The following is a 12,763-nucleotide window of genomic DNA, read 5'->3' on the forward strand; positions in this document are numbered from 1 at the left end:
GATTTTTTTTCCCATTTTCTGCTGCTTATCACTCCTACTCCAAAACATTTTTATAGCAACATAAACCTTTTTCTTAGCAGATGTTTTGACGTCATAGTAAGAAAAGCACAGGTTTAACTAATAACACAATTATCAGTACCTGTGCTTTTTAAGCATCATTCATCATCTATACCCCCTTAGTCCTAATTAGGGTCACAGGGATCTGCTGGAGCCTATCCCAGCTCTCTTCAGGTAAAAGGCAGGGGTACACCCTGGACAGGTCACCAGTCCATCACAGGACCTTTTTAAGATTTATTTTACCAATGATCATTACCATTACCAGACAAAATCAAGCCATATATTTTTCAAGCATCATTTTAGTGTTTAAAAATAATTTCTCTTTATTTTGCCACACAAATCAGAATTTTAATGTACTGTCATACATACAAATCTTTCAATATATTTCCTTCCGACACAAAAATAACTGTTATGTTGCACAGGCACACACGCACATACAAACACACACGCAGGCACACATGCTCACATACACACAAAACAAAATGCGCCATTCATGATTTGGCACTTTGGACATACTGTATGGAGCAGTTTGCATTGATCTGCTGGTTTGGGTGGCCATGCAGTGCAATAATCGCTATGTTTGTACAATGACATCCCCTTTCCCTTGGTTGGGCCACTCGCACCTACACAGGGCCCAGGCTACACATATAGTTTACTTAAGACCACATCAACATGTACGGATCACACAAATACTGGTACATATGCAGTTATGGCAGGAATATGCAATGTTAAAAAGTCTTAAAAAGAAGTAAAATTAAGGTTCATACTTCAAACCTCACCTCTGCTGCTTTGTTATATTTTTACATAACACAAATACATCTAATCAACTCAAATTACTGACACATTTTTAGAAAAAAAAAAAAAAAAAAAAAGAAGCACAACTTCAATGTGTTTATGCTTGAAATACCCAGACTATTTCCTGCTCTAACAGATACATAAAAATGCACCTTGGGTGTTTAAACAGTGAGGTGCTTTTAGGTTGCCTTCTCTGCAACACATTTCTATTTTTTCTCCAGCAAATTCCTAAATAAATGCCTTTTGATACAGGAATGTATTACAGGGTGGCTGTGTGAATGACTGCATGATTTAAAGAGTAAACTGAATGATATGAAAGGCTTATAGTGAGTCTCAGAGCAAACCAACATGACAGACCAGTGTGTTTTATACCATACAGTAAATGCATCCTGAAACATACCCTAACCTGACATAACAAACTGGTCTGTCTTTGAAATTTGTACAACATTATGTCCCACACATAAGTAATCATACAAGATTTCCTCACAGGCAAATGCAATTTGCACACTTACATTATTTGTAGCCTGAATACAGTATGTGCTTTTATGCAAGGTGCATCTATTTGGAAACCTTTTTCTTTACATTCAGTTGATTTGTATTAATTATGGATACAAAACCTCTTGACAGTAAAATAAGTGAATATGGTAACTTGTTTAGAGTTCTGTTGTACTTGTAGAATATAAGACTGTACAAGGTTCAACAGTGATGTTAACAATCCAGTGTTTTAACCAATCATATAATACTTACATTGATTCAATATTTTTGACACTTGTATTACAAATTCAAGACATTTGCACACAGAGGAAACCTGTTGCATGAAAAACATGAACATACTTCAAAAAAGAAAATCATAGTCAGAAATCCAAAGTCAGAAATCCTTAAAAAGTATTCTAAATCACAGCAAGGTAAATAAACTCCTTTAAAGCAAACATTTATCTGATGAGTCATGTGTCAAAAAAAGCAGCAGATGTGAAAAATGCAAAAGAAATGGAAATCCATTTAGTAACTCTTAATCGCGTCTTTTAGACTTTCCACTGCTGGAGACAGAAAAAATCTGAATTTAACTTTGGGACTCATATGTCAGGAAAAGTCAATTTATCCATTAAAAAAAAACAAAAAAACATTAAGAATGGATTTCAAATAGTGTTTTTCACAAACATCTAAATACAAAACACATACAACGTGAATTTGTCTAGAATAAAGATTTTAAAAAAGACACTGAAATCAAACAATGTTTTGAGGATCCTAAGGCCTGTTTGAAATTGGCAGCTGATGATAAAGGTTAGATTTCTTTTACGTGAGCACATTTTCCATTTCCACCTAACAGAGGCTTGAATCCAGACAATGACAAAAACCCTCCACATACTGTACTTCTATTCTGTTTATATAACCTGACACCACTATGGTGTAACTGCATTTAAGGTTCTTGCAAACTGAGTACATAGAGGGTTTAAGGCAGCTTGGAAGTCTTCATTTCTACTAATGCAATGCAAAGGAACCATTACCACTCATTAGTCTACACTGTGGTCATTGTTACATCCTGGTCTCATATCCATGTCAGAAGTGTGACTGCTGTCAACCTTGCTACTGGAACTTTTGACAGGACATTATATTTTCTGTAGGAATCTCAGAGCGTCCGATATTTGGTTCTTTGTCACGTAAACAGACTCGCCATACTCCAGCTCTCAGTGGTTTCTAGTTCAGATCAGTGTTTCTGCTGCTGGAAGGACTGTGCGTCACTGTCCTGACCCTCATGTGTCTTTGTCTTTCTGGTTACAGTTGTTGTCTGTGCTGTTGTGCCCTGTCTGCTTGTCCTGTACGCTGTCCTTCTGTAGGCTTTCCTGCTGCTCTTGGGCCTGCCGACGCCTTGGTTTGACGGGTAGAGCCAGTACCACCAGCAGACACAGAAGGTGTAAGCAGAAGTACCAAGACCTGCAGAGGCATCCCAAAAATCAGAATTAGCTTATCTAACAGTTAAGAGTGGAATTAAAAAACAAAATCAAAGAATGTCAAAGTTAATCTGTCAATCTGTAGATGGATTGCCATAAAATAGGAAGGAAACAAACAAAATAAAATCCCCCAAAATAAATGAACTTTTTCCTGACATAGTATTAAAATATGTCAAAGTAAACTAAATATAGCTTACAATCTCTATCAGACTATTCTGTTATGCATACTGTCTAGCAGCTGCATGCTGATTTAACAGCAGCCTAATTTGGATTGACCCTGGCCATTGATGGGCCTTTATTTAGCAGCAGAGGTCGAACAATGTTAAGGCTGCTCATTGTATTTCCTCCTCATCAACCCTCCTCATCTTTTACTCATTAAGCTGTTTCATTAACTGTTACAGCTTAACAAGCGGGAACCAGCTTAATGTTCATTTCTGTGTTCATTTCTACACCATGGCAGAACATTTAAAAGCTGGATTATTATGGTTATTTTACAACTCCCTCTACTAATCACTTTACAGAAAATCAGTTTATAGTGTTCTCTTTTATACATGGATGCTTTGTTTAATGGACTGTGCAGTAGGCAATACAGTTCAAAGCAATATTGTATCACTATCTACACACAATTTGATTAAACACACTTACCTGTAGAATTTGAGTGACGGTCCCACAGCAAGTAGGACAAATGGCACTACTGTGTAACTAATGGCAACCTGAGTCCATGCCCATGTGATCACATCATAGATGCACTTATATGAATGAGAGACCATAAAGTAAGGTCTGATGTTGTGTCTTACCTGGAAAAGATTAAAAAAATAATAAATAAAAATCCTGTGAGCTGAATTTCTCAACATAATGTTCATGTAAATGAAGCTGTAAAGTAAAAATATAAAAATAAAAAACGCATTCCACTTACTCTGCAAACTACACTTGAATAGGACAAAATGACCTACTTCTTTAAATCTTTTACGAGCACTGGCATTACGGCAGTTCTGCTTATTATCCGCATGTCTCTTTGTGCCATCTTTCTGTCTCTGTCTATCTCATAACTCTTCATTCCTGCTTGGCACTGACCAGTAGTTTTATGGTATACCTGGATCAGTGGTCCCTATGTCCAATTTTCTATGAAGAAGAAAAAGTCACTACCATCAATTCATCTAACACAACAAATCTACACTCCTAGCAATTTCTTTCACAAGCAGATTTTCCAGAATTATAGTGTGTTTTTCCTGTACTATCATCCCAGTGTCTTTGGATAAATGTTGTCTAAGCTCCATTTTTACAAGCCCACAGTGCAGAGGTATGGCTTAGCATAGATTAGTGCTAATGGCCTCATACTTAAAGTAAGACATAAGTGGTATACTACTTTATCATTATCCACATACACTCCGGAAAGGGATTCCGCTGTGTGGTTGTTGGTTTGCTAAGTAGCAGTGGTAAATCTAAAGACCTCTTAGACTCTGGCAGGGCAGGAGGAAAGCATACACATCAATATTCATAGCAAACTTTGAAAACTGACTGTCTCATTCACACACTATAAAATGCTGCAATAGCAAATAAACCACTCTAGGTTTATGATTTTTATCTATTTGGCACAATGTTGCAAAAAATACAACAATATTCACTGTACAGTGTACTCACTGCACGTGCAGCCATAGTCATGGCAATGCCAGTGAGGAAGGTCAGGTAGTAGCCAGGGTACACCCCATGCCACATGGCTGACAAAAGGAAGGTGGCAGCTGTGGGGTTGATGGGACAGCGCTCATAGCATACCCTGGGGAGAGGACAGACATGGCACACATCCAGGACTCAGTTGAAACAGTTCAAGCAGAAATTAATGGTTTTAGTCTAGATTTCCAGCAACCATTAAAAAAAAAAAAAAAAAACTAGAAAAAAAAAAGTGTCATCAAAGTCAATCACATTATAGACTGAAATATAGTCACCAATGTTTGTTTCTCAGAGAGATTTGAATAATTTGTGTGTATTTTATAATGAAGCCTATAAACATTTGCATCATTCAAATTGTGATTTCAGTCAAATATGACTACAACCAAAATGGTAATCCTGAGATATGCTCTCACACAAATGAAGCATGGCACAATATTAAACCCTGAATGTGTTTACCTTTTAAGCCAAAGAGCTGTCTGGATATTCCAGTTGTCTAGGAACATCTTAAAACTGGTGGCAAACTGAAATTGGATCCAAAAGAATATATTTTTAGGTTTGAGTTGAAAATGAACTTTATCTGGATATAGCACATATCATTAAAACAGCCTAACCTCAATGTCCAGAATTCTGAGATTTGATATCAGGTCCCAGCGTGGGGAGCCATCTAAGTTGTATCCATTGAAGCCAAACCCAGCAGCATTGTTGATAGCATCAGCTGCAGGAGAAAGGTAGAAATATTTCTAAGCACAATAAGTGCAACAGTAAAGGAAGACTACAGACTACACATCCTTAGAATACATTAGTTTGTAAAGCAGCGAAAGATTGAGACATAGCTTCAAATGTAAAAATGAAGAGCTGCAGTTTTCAATTCAGCACTAGATGGCACTGTTAACTCAAGAACTGCTCTTAAAAAAGGGATTTTTTGGCAACACCTACACTATTTTAAAACTAGCCAAAGTCTATCAGAACAGGTCCGTGAGTTCAAAAGAGCAGCGGCAAATAATAAAACCAAATTGTTTTACATAAAAGTTCAAAGCAGTTTTAGTCCTGATTAGTCAATGATTGGTCAATGACAATGACATGTCCTGATTGTCATGCTGCCAGTCTCCTTTGATATCCATAGGGTTATCACTAACTCATATATTGTTTGGTTTTACATTTTCAAAAATATATTAAATGATCAGCAGGAAATGTGCCAGTTCACACTCACCAAGTGTCCAGACAAAGTAGTACTTTGGCCTCAGTGCCAACATGGCAAGGTAAAGGTACACGATCTGCAGATGGAAGGGCGTGGAGTTGACAAAGTCATCGTCTATGGAGTGCTCAACTGGGAGCAGCTTGCACAGCGACAGATAGATGAACAGAGAGATGGCACATGTACACAACTTGGAGATGACACCATTCTGGGTGGAGAGTGAAAAACAAAGAAACAGACCTGTTAAAACTCATCACATGGCATGATGGTGTAGTTAAGAATGTGCTATTTTTAGCAATGTCTGTTTTTTCACCCTGTTCTTTTCTCTTATGAGCTAGAAATACATTCAAAATTTGGGCTGTAATTAATGCATTATGTAGCAAGAACACAAAAATAACCTTGAGGTTTATACATTCAGACTATTAAATTCTCAGCAATGTCTCAGAGCCTCTACAGGGAACCATATGTATTATAATTACCCTAGGCCCCTTAAAAGTGCTCCACTCCAGGTATTTTTCAAACGTTGCTAAAATATGCACTTAAAAGAAAAGTGCATAGTTTAAAGACTCCATTAACAAAATCAGAACTACTCATGATGTGTTCAAGTACTCTCTTTAAAGCATTTTACAATATTGTTGACTTACCGTTACAAAATGTAAGTCAGTTTTACCACAGACTTCATCTAATGTAAGGATTCATATGGTAAAAGCTGCAGTGTGTATTTATTGTAAATCTTAACCACATTTTCATTTCCACTTAACTGAATTGAATAGGACTATCCAGTGTTTCTTACAAGTGCAAAGAGAGACCAGAGATCAGTGTTGTACCTTGGGCGAGGGTTCACTCTGCTTGTGCTTCCCATTCTCCTTGCCATTGGCGTTCTCCTGGTGGCGTGGCTGGTAGCATGTGCCTTCGATGAAGGCCATGTAGTCATTGTAAGAGCAGGTGGGCCCTGCCAGGATACCCATGAAATTACAGTTGTAGCTCAGGTACTCCAGTAAGCTGGGCATCCGACTTCAGGGCCCCATGGAGAAACAAGAGCAAATATGTCAGGAGAAAAGTGTATTTATGGCTTTACTATTATATTGTTCCATGTTCATAACACAGTCCAGTCCAAAAATCCAAGACTGACTAAAACCATGCCTTAGGCCAACAAACCCTAATCTTTTTTGGTGATATCAATTTCAAATACAGGATTGTACAGGAGAGTTGTGACTAAGTCTGACATTGTGTTTATGTGATTTTGTAATCTCAAATGATTTCAGTCTGCTGGGTGAGGCCGCAATTTTACTGCCTCAGCAGGAGCTGTTGTTTTATATGCTAATTCCTCACCTTCCCAGCAGCCTTCTCTGAGCACCAAAGGTTTATAAAACCAAAGCTCTGGTGACTCATATTTGGGGCCTCTTATGTATGCACAACCTGTGTAGTGAAATACTGTCAAAGAATTATGCCAAAATGATCAACATTTATGGTTAGCCTTTCTATAACGTAATTTTTTTAGGATTTATGTATTCATGTGGAGCGGCAACCAGGAGGTAGAGAAGGTCAGCCATGAACCAAACGGTTGGTAGTTAGATCCCAGGCTTTTCTAGTTCACATATCGAACTGTTCTTGGGCAAGACACTGAAACCCAATTCTCCCCTGGAGGCTTTTCATTGGAGTATGAGTGTGTGTGTGTGTGATTGTATGTGTTTATGGTAAATGGGCAAATGTAAAAGTTGCTTTGAGTGCATGTGAATGTGGAAAAGTGCTACTATAACTATAATACCATTTAACATGTGAATGCAGGTTATGGTATTTTTAGTGTTTCTTTTTCATTTTGTCATTGTAAAGCACATTGTGATATCTGCTTTTGATAAGTGCTGCATTAATACACATTAATATTATTACTATTATTATTGTTGTTATCTCAGCCCTGCATTCTGCTGTGTTCAGCTATGTTGTCACATATTAACTCTCTCCCTACACCCTTTTACATTCATTACAACCTCCATCGATGTGGAGTTTTTTTTTTTGGTTTTTTTTTTTTATTCAACTCGAATGATTTCACACATCACCTGAAATAGCAAAAACATACCTGAGTCACATACCTGATAGCTAGGTATTTCTGACTGGGGGTCAGCTGGCTCTCTCGCTTGGTCAAACCTGCAGGCAGACACAGATAGTGGTTATCTTTATAGAGCAAGAATGTTAGTGAAGGTTAGCTCTGTTCTTTGGGCTAAATCATATCCGAGTAAATTTGTTTTAATTAGTTCGCGCTTTGTTTTTAAGACCTGAGGGGATGCCACTTATTAGCCTGAACACTTGAGGGATCATGCCAGTTCTGGCACTGTGGGGGTACATGTAAGGCTGAGTGTACTGCTCATTGTGCAAGGCTATGTTTAGTTAAACCATACTTCTCTGGCCATTATTAAACCTCTGATGCTAGTGTGAAAGGATGACTTATGAATCTGACTCTTTAGTGACCGTTTTTGTTTTTGAGACCTTAAATTTGAGCAGCGCCTGTTAACTATTTTGCTGCACAAGCACATAATGAAAGTCAGTTTATACAGTACAGCATAAACAGCAAGCAGGTATCAGGGCATGATAGGTCTCTTAGGGAGGGGATTACAGTTTTAGTTTCTCATTAGTCAGTTGCAAGGAAAATGAGTGAGTGGATGAGACTTGAAAACACCATACTACTCTACATGCATGCACCCATTAACACACCAATATAGGAACTGAGTGCTAGAATGTCCTGAGGGGACCATAAACACCAAGTGGGAACTAAAAAGCCCTGAGTGACTCATCATCTTCACAATCTCTAAGCCTCTCGTTTCCTCTAATACTTGATCACAGCTGTTTATTTTAACCCCGACTTCAAGGACCCACTTAATTTATTTCTCATTAGCAGATGTGGCGTTTCACAGTTATAGCTGAAAACTCTCCATTTGCTTCATAAAGCTGAGATCGTGTCAAAATCCAGGTCATTAAATAGAAAACACACTGGATCCTCTGAACTGTTATACTAAGGCTGTTCTGCTTTAATTTAAAATGTTCATTTGAGACTGAATTTGTGTTTAAACTGTCAGAGAGAGAGAACGAGAGAGGGAGGCAGAGTGCAAACAGTAGTTGTCAATGCTCCATTACATAACTATGTTTATGCTCTGTTTCTGGTTCACTAGTCTGCTGTCAGAACTGACTACTGGCTTGGAAACGTGGGCATGTGATGTCTTTTTAAACTCCAAAAAGAACGGAACCGACATTTTCACTTCTGTCATGTCTGCCACCTCTTCACACAGGATACACAGGATACACACACACACACACACACACAAAATACACAAACACACTTTAAAGACAGATACTTTGACACTTGACTTACCATCATGTATTTCAAACACCATGCTGGTAATCTTCTGTGTTATAACCATCATGGGCCTAATAAATGGCATTAAACAGAAAGAGACCCAATTAATATTGTGAATTTCAAAGCTATTATGCATTTTATAACATAAACATTCACATTCTGCAAAAATATTTTTCTGAAATACTTGGTCTTTAGTTTAGATGTTTGTGTCCTATTAGTTTAGTCATGAAGTCATTCCGTTAAACTGCAAACCCACATTTATTCAACCAGCATTGTTGCACTTTACATGGCAGGGGTTTGAAAACTTTCTGTGGCAACATGTAACTAATGCCAATTTATTCAGTAAGTAACAGTAGCAACACTGTCGGCTGCAGTAGTATCTTCACAATGTCCTTCAGGATAATTGCAGGCCTTTTTATTTTTAACTTCCTGTAGCATTTTTTTCTACTCTTCTTTAGTCCTCTTCCTCCTGACATCATGAAACCATTGTCTATCAAAACAAAATATGAATGTCACTGTACTGTCCTGTCATGTGGTTTAGCCTGCATGTTGATACTAGTATCAGTGAGTATAATTCCTCAGTAATATTTTTTGTTTTTTAATAAAATTGGTAAATGAAATAGTTGTTAAGGGAAAATTAGTACTGGCTGGTTCTGTAGAATAAGACACTCAGGCCTGGCTATAAGGGGCTGCACTCACATTTTGACAAACAAAGGAATCTGACATTTCTAAGAAAAACAAGAAAAGCTGACAAGGTAGGTGAAAGAGTGAAATCTCTGCAGAGGCAGTATGGGTTTGCATTAGGTTGCTTAGCAACTACCACCCCCGCCCTGCTGGGAGTGCAGGCTGTCTGCTTGAACTGTCAGACAGTCTGGAGGAGTGGGAACCAACCACAAGGAACTATACTCCCCATCGACGTCCTTCTGCGGACACAGCTGAGCAGTGGAACTAGCTCTCGATTCTGTTTAGCTTTGACCAGTTGAGTCATATGCAATACTCCCCAGACTCTTACTGGTGACTTCATTTTTAGCATTTTTTTTTATTATCTTTGAGAATCAAAATTAAGACCAAGAGAGAGTTTACATTTTTAACTAATTATCCCAAAGATTATATAGAACTCTGTAGTGTTAGCGTAGCTCACCCTGTGAAATCTGCAGAGTACATTCCATAGTCAAACACATACACTCGTGTGATCTGACACAAAATCAGATAGCCCAGTGTCACTATGAAGCAGTACCTGTGTAGAGAAGGAAAAACCACAGGGTGTATGCTGGTAAAAAAACACAGATATGTAAAATTACAGAAATGTTGCATATGAGTCAAGTATGAAATCTTGGCAGTCAATGTCAGCATCTTAATGTGCACTGCTGTATTGAGTTTTTCAAGCAAGACATCCTAATACATGTATTAGAATCATTTAACCTCAGAGCTCAAAGGAGAAACAAATAACCTTAGACTTGGCTCTGTAACAGGGCAGAGCTGTGGAAAGAGGAAGGGGGGTCAGAGGAAGAGGAGCCTCAAATAATGTGTCACTGTCAGTGGAGGAAGACAAAAGACAACGCAACCTTCGGACAAGGGACCAAAGGCAGAGCGGCCTATGGAACAATGCTGTTGCAGAGTCAGGCCAGGTCAAAGCTAGCTAGCGTTTCACTGCTGCCAACAATAGGAGGGTTGTGCTGTTTTGCAAAGACCCAACACACCAACCTAAAGAAAGGCTGTGTCGGAGAAACATGACGGGACCTCTTGATTTCCAAAACCCTTCTGTGACTACAGTCCAAGTTGCATGACCTGATTTTTAATTTTGAGCAAACCCCTCAGAGAAGTCAGTAAACAGGAAATTACCATGATAGAGTCCATTTATGTGAGGGATTGATAAACGCGTTGCATAGGTAACCTTCAGGTAAAATGTCTTATTTGTTATTTATGTTTGGAATGATGTTCTGTTTTATAAAACTTTCTACACTGAACACTAATGCTACAGTACTGAACTTTGAAGAGAAGTGAATTATCACTAGTTTCCAGAAAAATAAAAGCAATAATAATAATAATAAAAGCTCAATTTATCAGTACTTTAATTTACCATTAACATAACTTAACTTAAGAGGGTTCATGAGACCACACTTTGACTAATGTTTTTTTATCTGGTTAGATTGTTAAAAATGGCTAATGCATTAAAATGTGATCAAAACAAGTTTCTGTAGAATAATATGAACATTTTAGCAGTGCAATAAAGGGTTTTACTGTTAACACAACAATTTCAAATATCTACCCATAGCAACAACTCTGTTTCATCAGGATCAGCTTCCTGTACAGTCACAGTCATCAGTGGAGATCTGAGCTGTATGTGATGCAGTAGCTTCTTTATATTTGCATTTAGCCCACTAGTGATCATGTCTTTTTCCTCATCCTGGGCCTAGGACTAAAGTAATCTGGCCCCCCCACTGTGTGACAGCAGTAAAAAATCCAGTGCGTAGGAACCACGTAGAAACTTCAGGTAGGGCTCCAGATTGTACATGGAGCAATAAAAAGAAACAAATTTAAAAAAAAAAAAAAAAACAGGCTATAAATAAATGTCTGAGCACACCAAGACCTCTCTCTAAGGTTGTGCACACATAGTAAATGCCTCCAGGTACACCTCACTCTTGCTCAATGCATACACAGAAACTTCAGCATGTAGCTGAGAGACAATAATTCACACACTTGTCCCCATCAAGTTCACAGTCATATTTTCACACCAAAACTCACATGCCTTCCAATTAAATAGCTTAGTTATGTTACACATAGATAAGCATTTCTCAGTTTTTTTCCTAAACTCCAGCCCTCCTGAAGAGGGGTAGTCCACCCTAGAAAGCTCAGGTTCATTGCTCCTGCAAGTGCTGCAAAGCATCTGGTCTGCCTTAGTGTTCCTGAACTGCAATGTTATGCAGGGTTGAGATATTGGTTAAGTAAAGTAAATAAAAGAACAAATTGTATCTGTTAGCATCACTCTTCCTTCCTCCATGTCAAAACCTACCCAAAAGCAAATTGCTTCATTTTAAGGGTTATTAGTCCAAGTGTTTGGAAGCCACACATCTAGAAAAATAATAAAACTTGCCATGCTGCAAAAATAAATAAAAGCAAACAACTATATTTTCATTAAGCCTGAGAAATGTCGTCTATTCTTGTTACTCTGAGTTGCAATAATTGTTATCACTTAACGAGGTCACATGCATTACTGCCACAGTCTTCTGCATTGGTTTACACCAAATCTAACAATTTCACAGCTTTCTGTCCCTGTCTTCACTGTCAACCAGTAAGCATCACTAAGTTCACAACTAAAGCAAATAACAAAAAAAAAAAAAAAAAAAAGGTCTGAAACATTTCACAAGACACAAGTAAGAAATGTAGACTAAAAGGGATATATAACAGAAAGCTGTGTAGAATCAGGCAAGATTGGAGTTTCACAAAAGGTCTACTCCTATCTTAAAATATCTGAAAGCCTTGACTACCTAAGCAACAAACTAGTTATAAGAGAAAAGCCCAGAGGTTTGCTAACGTGGTGACTTCATCCTCTGTCTGCAAAAGCACAGAGCTTAAGTTAAATGTCAACGATATATATCTCATTTGTTATGCAAAAACCTGCAGCAGTGGGTTCAACACCCTCTGCAAACATGATCATGTCAGTATGCCCTGCCTTTCATCTTTAGCCCCTGGACTGCACCTTTATCCAGGAGCTGGCTGAACATAATCTCTGAACATGATGGAACTGTG

At 38.0% G+C, this 12,763-nt stretch overlaps 1 protein-coding gene across 2 annotated transcripts in view; it reads right to left on the minus strand.

The window, feature by feature from the left end:
• Positions 1-914: 914 nt before the first annotated feature.
• The window catches only part of mboat2a (membrane bound O-acyltransferase domain containing 2a), a 31,428-nt gene continuing 19,579 nt past the window's right edge, over positions 915-12,763 (minus strand). The window contains exons 4-13 of one of the 2 annotated variants that reach the window (XM_026307277.1): positions 10,155-10,250; positions 9,029-9,084; positions 7,755-7,809; positions 6,492-6,678; positions 5,680-5,872; positions 5,081-5,184; positions 4,926-4,990; positions 4,443-4,575; positions 3,447-3,598; positions 915-2,784 (exon numbers count right to left, since the gene is read on the minus strand). In XM_026307277.1, coding sequence (XP_026163062.1) covers positions 2,604-2,784; positions 3,447-3,598; positions 4,443-4,575; positions 4,926-4,990; positions 5,081-5,184; positions 5,680-5,872; positions 6,492-6,678; positions 7,755-7,809; positions 9,029-9,084; positions 10,155-10,250 — 1,222 coding nt within the window. In that variant the 3' untranslated portion in view covers positions 915-2,603. The remainder of the gene's footprint in view (positions 2,785-3,446; positions 3,599-4,442; positions 4,576-4,925; positions 4,991-5,080; positions 5,185-5,679; positions 5,873-6,491; positions 6,679-7,754; positions 7,810-9,028; positions 9,085-10,154; positions 10,251-12,763) is intronic. The other variant, XM_026307285.1, reaches the window with a different exon arrangement.

Source organism: Mastacembelus armatus, chromosome 22, assembly GCF_900324485.2.
Source record: "Mastacembelus armatus chromosome 22, fMasArm1.2, whole genome shotgun sequence".
Lineage (NCBI taxonomy): Eukaryota > Metazoa > Chordata > Actinopteri > Synbranchiformes > Mastacembelidae > Mastacembelus > Mastacembelus armatus.